Source organism: Thunnus maccoyii, chromosome 6 (assembly GCF_910596095.1).
Source record: "Thunnus maccoyii chromosome 6, fThuMac1.1, whole genome shotgun sequence".
Taxonomy (NCBI): domain Eukaryota; kingdom Metazoa; phylum Chordata; class Actinopteri; order Scombriformes; family Scombridae; genus Thunnus; species Thunnus maccoyii.
In genome coordinates this window covers 3784342-3791996 of record NC_056538.1, presented here as the reverse complement: position 1 = coordinate 3791996, position 7655 = coordinate 3784342, and the positions used below count along the sequence as shown (strand labels likewise).

The following is a 7655-nucleotide window of genomic DNA, read 5'->3' as shown; positions in this document are numbered from 1 at the left end:
CAAGATGTTACCTCTATAGGCCTTTCTGTATCCCCCTCTGTAAAGGCAGCAGAAACAGTTTCCTCGTCCTCTTCATCCTAGATGAGTGATATGTTTCAGTATACTTAAACTACCATTTGGCTAAATCTTTGGAGTATTGCCTACTTACAGTTACAAGGTCTGTTGTGGCGTGAGGGGGATCCACCAGGCAGATAGCACCATCAGAATCTGTTGGGACAAAAGAAAGAAAAAAAAAAGACATGAAAGGGAAATAAATATTTGTATGAATACGCTAAAAAAGATATATAGGCCTAGGAATATTACATTTTATAAAGGCACTTGTGTCTTGGGGGGTGGGCTCAGAGGATGAGCTCCCTCCAGGGATTCCCTCAGCCACTGGCCTTCCTACATTCTGGCTTAGGGCCAGCTCCTCTGCCTCTGTTAGAGGTGGCGGTGCTGGGCCACCACCCGTTTTACGGGCATCTGCCTTCTTTCTGTTGGCTGAGTAGAAGTCTGTGTTAGTTTAAATATGCTTAATTATTTAACAGAACATGATGTAGATGAGAAGACATTTGTGTTTGTCAAACCAGCATTATGTTGGGGATAAAACTGCACAGTCAAACAGCCACTTAATATTTACTTTACAATGTAAAACATGATGAAAATGAGGTACCCCCATGAGATTATGCCGAGGTCTCACCTGTTTGAACAATGTTTTTATATTTCATCTTGAGCTGCTGCCAAGTGTGCTTCTCCCCAGCCGGATTGCACCTAAATGAAATAAATTAATAGGCTATACCATTCAAGCAGTTTCCCCCTGTAATATTGTGATTGCAAAGGACTACATTTAAACTTACGCATTGACCCGAGCGGCAATGTTCTCCCACGCCGTCTACCTCTCTTTCGCAGCTGCAGCAGTGTTGCACTTCCTTTTTTAAAATGTGTTGAAACTCGCCGTATGAGCAAATTAAGATTTCTAGTTCCAGCGGGGTAAAAAACGCCGCCCTCCTCTTCCCCGTTGCCATGGTGACTCGTCGAATCGGGGCTCCATTGATGCTGGCTTTTTATAGTTGTGGTGCACGCGCTTAACTCCAGGTGAAACTACTCCGAGTTAATTGAACTGACTCAAATCAGCTGTTCTGGAACCGGAAACTCAGAGTTTCCTATCTCAGAGTAGATCAACTCAGAGTTCAGGATTAGATTCAGAGTTTGTTGAACCTGCTTTGTGAAACGGACCCCAGGAGACCTCTGCGGGTAATTCGGCTCCCGGTAAAAACATCCCGAACAATTAACACTGGAGTAATCCTATGCCGGTGAAACTGGTTGTTTAACAACGAAGACAACAACTCCCATGATCCCTTGCTGCTTCACACCGTCACCACACTTCGTCTTTTGTTATTGTTTTGATTGAGAGACCCCTAGCGGCTGAAATTACATATTGTGCGCTTAAATGCTTTCCATCCACTTACAACAGGCACAGATCAAGTAAAGGTATTGAAGTCAAGGAATGCTATCTCCTCTCTCTTAGATAAGTTGCAGGTCCTAAGTATGTTATTCATACACAAACTGTAAATTGGTGCAATCACAGTTTGTGCAATCAGAAAGTGTGATTTTGTTCTGTAGTTGTACTTACATGTTTAATAACCTAGGTGAATTTCAAGATCATAGTGACATTTGACAGCATAAATATTAATCTTTCTCAATATATTTTTGATTCATTCTCACAAAGGAGGATATATTAAGGGAATGACATTTCTACAAATATGGAAGAAATCAAAATCCAGTCCATCCCCAGCCAGAGGACAATAGGGCTGTTAGTCAAAAAACATCAACAAAAGGCATATGCATAATATGGCAGTATACATGACAATTTACATGCTGGGCTGTATTGAAATCAACATCTTTCAACTTTCAACTTGCTGACTTCACTTCACTTTGTCGTATGGTTTAGATTGGCTCACATTATTGGCTTTGACAGTGTTAAAATTATGTAACATTTTTGATGTTTTGTGTGGAAATTGTTGTTATGATATACCTGGAACTACATTCTAAACTGTAAACTAAAGCTAAAACTAAACTGGAACTAAAGCCCCCCCAAAATAGGCCTAGCAACGCCCCTGCCAGAAATGATCCTCTCCCCCCATTCTCCCCTGTAGTGAACTGCATGTCACTGCCCCAATATAAAGGGCCACCTTAAAGACTTTGGATTGATTCTGTAATGCTGTTTTGTTTGTTTTTTTTAACGCTAATTGATTCCATCCAGTTTTAACAATGAAACCTGGAAATTGTCCTCAGTCTCTATGGGCGAAGTGTCTTGAGACTGACCTGTGAGTCTACTATGAAGCCATCACCTGGTCTGGTCTGGTGGGATCAAGGTGACGGTAGGCGCAGGTGACAGGAGGGACAATTAAAACTTTTACTTCAATTTGAGCTTGAAACACAGTTCATTTAAAAAAGTAGTTGTACACAATGGCAATTTTTCTATATTTTCCCAATTGAATAACTGTAAAATAGAAGATTTTACAGTTGTTATACCATTATTCAAAGTCCCTACATATAAACTCTTATATCATTGTGTTTTTGGACTGTTTCAAATATCCTGAAGGTATATGTTTTGTTGGCAGAAAACTTAGACAGTCCTGTTGTTGCTGTTTGTTGCTGCTATTAATGTATCTATTATTGTTGTTGTTGTTGTTGTTGCTGTTGCTGTTCTGCTTCTCTGTGTCCCCACCCCCCACCCTCTTCTCTCTCTCTCAACCCAACTGGTCAAAGCAGATGGTCGCCCACCTAGAGCCAGGTTCTGCTTGAGGTTTCTTCCCGTTAAAGGGGAGTTTTTCCTTGCCGCTGTCGCCAAGTGCTTGCTCATGGGGGAATTGGGTCTCTCTCTATGTAAATTGAAGAGTATGGTCTAGACCTGCTCCATGTGAAAAGTGCCCTGAGATGACTTTTGTTATATGGCACTATATAAGTAAAATTGAATTGAATTGAATTGAATTGAATTGAATTGAATTGAATTGAATTGAATTGAATTGAATTGAATTGGTGAAAATTTTTGTAGTGTGTTTCTTGGGGAAGGGTGTGTGCAGTGCCTTGCCCCAAAGAATTGCCAAATTCTGAAATCTTACCTATAGGTAGGGTTTAAGACATCAAGAAAAACCTTTTGATGTGCTGTAAGCCGTCATCACTGTATGAGAACTATCAGCCCACACACATTTATTTACTGGAGAAAACATCTATTTCCCTGGTAGTGACGGTAAAAGTTGTTTGTATGGCCAAATCAAACAGACTAAAGGGCAATGTTACAGAATAGTCAAGTTTATGTGTATATACCAACATGTCTCAATAAGCTCTACAGACAAACAACATTGTGTACCAAACATGACATCATCAGGGGTTATTTGGGGATTGACAAAGCTCTTCCAGAGGCACTAAAGACTTTTTACAACTGTTTCCACAGGCTAAGTAAGTAGTACTAACCAGGACTAATAAATTGCTTCATCATATGTAAAATTGGTAAACTGTATATATTGTCATATATTTAGTGATTTACTGTAATAAGTATTATGTAAGAATATGAAAATATGACAGTTACCAGGGAAAGAGATCTTTATAAGTTATAGGCTGCACAGAAACTGACTGGGACATTACAAAACTGTGACCCTCTTATCAACAACATAGAAACAGGCTTTACTATGATACAGCAAAAACTTTCACAAGTAGAGAACCAACTAAAAGATTTAGCAATCATTCCTTCACCATAGAGAGTAAATAAGCTTGTCAGGGTAAAGTATTCAGATCCTTTTCTCAAGTAAAAATAGTGTTACACCACTGTTATACTCCATTACATGAAAAAAAAATTGTACTTAAGTAAAAATGCAGAAATATTATCAGCAAAATGTATCAAAAGTACTCATTATGTAGATGGAATGTCCCCTTTTCAAATGGTTATTATACATTATTATTTATATTGTTATGTATAATTATATTGTCGGAGTATTATCTAGGATTTTTATCACAAATTATTATTATTGATGCATTAACATGTAAGCAGTATTTTTATCAGGGCTGTAACCACTGAAGACCCTGATGTCATGTCTTCTGTATTTTTTCAAGGAATCTGGGCATTTTAGTGACCTGGGAGGAGTTATCTTATTACAGTATTTTTAGATTTAAATTTTACCATGAATGAATTATTTAAAAAAAATATTCCACCAGAATTTGATTCCTGCAATTGCAGATAATTCTTTGAGACAACATTTAGACCTCCATGTTGGAAAATAAATAGTTGAATATTTAACTAAATTAATAAAATAAGAAAAATCTAAACAATTAAAACATTTGAGAAATTTTCTTTTTGGTGTCGGGTGGGGGTGGTGCTTTGGAGACTTGGATTCATGACATCAGTATGTTTAAAATCCTGGCTATGGTCCTGATGGTGGAGCAAATTTTAACCATTTTACATACTGTTGGGTGTCAATAAAATGTATAATATATTTTATAGGGTAATGATAATTTGGTACGTAAACTATTAATCTGCAAAATAACGAGTAGCCTAATTACAGTTGTCAAATAAATGTAGTGGAGTAATAATCTGAATTGTGGTGGAGTAGAAGCTAAAAGTAGTATAAAATTGAAATACCCAAATTAAGTAGAGGTAATTTTAAAAGGTACTTGAGTAAATGCACTTGTAAAAGGCATAAATATGTTGGCCTATGTTTTAGGTTTTCGGAACAGGCAGCAGAGGGCGACAGTGTGTCAGTGTAACGGATGCTAACCGCAGTAAAAACACCAGAAGAAGGCCACAGTGTTTAACACATCCGTGTACAGAGGGCCAATTTTTTTTCCTAGGACGGCTAAGTCATGTCCCGCCCTACTTTACCTCTGATTGGCTAATACTCGTTACCTTCGTTGATTGGGTTGGTTAGATTTAGGTATGACAAGTGAGATTGGATAAGAATATCAGGGTAAGCCAATCAGAGTCAAAGTAGGGCGGGTCATAACTTCGCCGTCCTATGAAAAAAAATAACGCATACAGTGGATCAATTTCATAATGTGACTGCGAGGAGGTGTTTAGGATGCCGAGCAGCTGCTGACAAACTTCACCACAGTTCACAGCCACAGTAAGCTCATCCTTATCCTTAGTTTGAAGGCGATAATGTAGCCACTGTGTAGTGGAAGCGACAGCCCTAGCTAACGTTACATGTAACTGACTCTACGCTATGTTTACCTCCTGACCGGCTCAGTCTAGTTAGCCAATAAAAGCCCATAAGCGCTTAGATCAGACAGGAAACACCACAACACATGAAGTATACACTCACCGGTCACTTTATTAGGAACACCTGTACAATCTAATGTAACAGCTCTGCCATAAATTCTACTTTTATGAAGCTTATACATTTTCACTTTTTGTTGACATTGTCAAAAAGGTGATAATTCTAACGTTAATTTATATTTAGGCCTATTATTGAGGTCATAGTGGGTGGTGGTGGGGTAATGTCACTGGGGTGCATTATATTGAATGGTGTTCCTAATATTTTGCCCCCAACATGAATGTTAATGGAGTGGGCAAAATAGTAGGAGCACCATTCAATATAATGCACTCCAGTACACCAGCGTCACTAACCTGAGCAAACATATAACTTATATTTTCACCACAGTAGCTGTCAGTTGACCCCAGAGGAAGAAGGAATGCCGCCTTTAGTTGGAGCTGAGTTGATCCTGACACCAGTGCAGCTCTACCGATATCTCCTCAGATGCTGCAAACAGTTACCAACAGCAGCAATGCAGCAGCACTATCGTCATGCTATTAGACAGGTGAGGTCTTGCACTGATCTAAAATACATACATGTGAATCATGGACATTGTATTATATATCATTTTTATCTAAATAAGTATCTTCTAAACCATAAACAAGAGACTAAACTGCTGATGTTGTATTGTCAAGTGACAGTTTCTGAGCTGCCCTTAAAAGTGAGAACAGTAAAGGATGTGATACAGTCTCAGCTGCAGAACAGTTTGCAGCATTTTGAGTTCTGCCTTATGAGTTAAATCTGCCAAGACTTTTGTTCTCTTCATTTATGACTTGATTCCAGGTCTTGTGGTTTCTTGCAACGCCAGAAGATATGCATGTGTGAGACATTCAGGTCCTGACCAAGACACTGACCTTTACTCTACTCACAAAAGTAAATGCTGAGATCTGAGAACATGGCTTTAACAAGTCTAATTGGGCAAGAATCACAAGCAGGAGGTAAAACTGAAAGTGTGCACAGTTTCAGTAACAGCTGTGGTGTTAAATAGCAGAAGACACGGAAAAGCATAGAGAATACACATTGTAATAATTCTAATTTAAACCTCACAGTGATTATCAGATGATAAACTTAATGGGAAAACATACCGTGCAGTACTGTGCATTCACCAGTAGATGGTGGTCTGACCTGACCAAAACCATTTTCTGTTCATACACATTAGTATTTCAGCCGTGTGACTTGCTGACTTGTTTTGTGTTTGTGGAGAAAGATCGGTTTTTCTCCGCAGAGGTGCTGAAGAGATGAAATGTGTCACCAGATAATAGTCACAGACTCTCAAATATTTCCACATTTTTAACTTTCTCCTGGTTTGGACCTGAAGCCTTTTCTCTATAACCATACCAAAATCATTGTGTTTTTTTCCCAGATATTGCTGACATACAGTATGTAAGACCATACGAGAAATCATGCACCACTTATACAGTATATAGTATGGTTATTAAACCTGTAAAATGTGGTTTTCCTAACCAGAAGAGCAGCTTCAGGTCATGCCAGTTGTAACTCTATTATGAGCATAAAAACATGAAAACCACATTGACCTGATGCTTTGCTTTTTCTCTCCAGAGTTACAAAAGTCATGCAGATGAAGATGACCCAGAGAGGATACAAATGATAATCCAAAGAGCTATTGCAGACGCTAACTGGATTCTTGATAAAGTAGGGATAAAGGCCTTTTTAATTTCAAGACGATACAAAATAGATACCCTCTGCAATATTTAATTCTCTTTTTGATTTACAGTATACCAAGAAGAAGTGAAGTCTGTAAACCACAAGTGTCCACCAGTCCTGCATTCTGTAGTGCTGCGCTTGACAGAAGTCGTAGTTGTGGGAACACAGTTTCTATGTCTGACTCTTGAGTGTTCACTGTGTTATTTGTTCTCATCGTCCCCACTAGCCATTGGCTATTACTATATACTGTAAATTGACTACTAAATTCAGTATAATGTTAATTGTATAATGTGTATAATGTTAAAAAGTGTACATCCTGTTCAGATTGCAATGAGATGACTGTGTACTGTGTTTCTTTTTCAATAAACAAATTCTCTAACTATAGATTAGTTGTCTTGTTTACAGTGCATACTTTATTTAGAGCAATATTTACATTTTAGATATGAACAGATACTCATGTCCACAGTCACAAACATTCAGTTTTGAGATGAGCACATTTACAGGTAATCAAATAATAATGGTTGCAAAGGGTCAGAGCTGTTGCTATTTTTATTTTGTTACCTAAAAAATAGACCCATGTTCTTCTTCAGCTCTGAAAATTTCAGACACCTAACAAATTTATGAAAGGGGAATGACACTAATTTACATGTTAAAGGTAATTCACTAGTTAAGAGGAATGCGAACAGTGCTATCATCTTGCAT

General features: G+C 38.1%; 1 protein-coding gene and 1 long non-coding RNA gene across 3 annotated transcripts; one reads left to right on the top strand and one right to left on the bottom strand.

Moving 5' to 3' along the window:
• Positions 1 to 442: 442 nt before the first annotated feature.
• Positions 443 to 1059, bottom strand: LOC121898457. The gene is made up of 3 exons (XR_006096467.1): positions 837 to 1059; positions 680 to 750; positions 443 to 480 (listed from the first exon to the last, which is right to left on the bottom strand). It is a non-coding gene; the product is annotated as an uncharacterized LOC121898457 (long non-coding RNA).
• A 3938-nt stretch (positions 1060 to 4997) lies between these two features.
• lyrm9 (LYR motif containing 9) lies at positions 4998 to 7337 on the top strand. 2 transcript variants are annotated; one of them, XM_042414654.1, is made up of 4 exons: positions 4998 to 5099; positions 5637 to 5793; positions 6849 to 6941; positions 7024 to 7337. In XM_042414654.1, exons 2-4 carry the CDS (start codon positions 5668 to 5670, stop codon positions 7039 to 7041), a joined length of 237 nt encoding a protein of 78 aa, XP_042270588.1. In that variant the 5' UTR covers positions 4998 to 5099; positions 5637 to 5667; the 3' UTR covers positions 7042 to 7337. The 2 variants fall into 2 exon arrangements, with proteins under 2 accessions (XP_042270588.1, XP_042270589.1); XM_042414655.1 differs by having other exon boundaries at positions 5001 to 5099; positions 5640 to 5793.
• Positions 7338 to 7655: the final 318 nt, after the last annotated feature.

Excerpts from the sequence above, each read along its gene's own strand:
- lyrm9 (XM_042414654.1), top strand. The coding sequence starts at position 5,668 with ATGCCGCCTTTAGTTGGAGCTGAGTTGATCCTGACACCAGTGCAGCTC. Across the intron at positions 5,794-6,848 it reads ATCGTCATGCTATTAGACAG|AGTTACAAAAGTCATGCAGA; the intron begins GTGAGGTCTTGC and ends TTTTCTCTCCAG.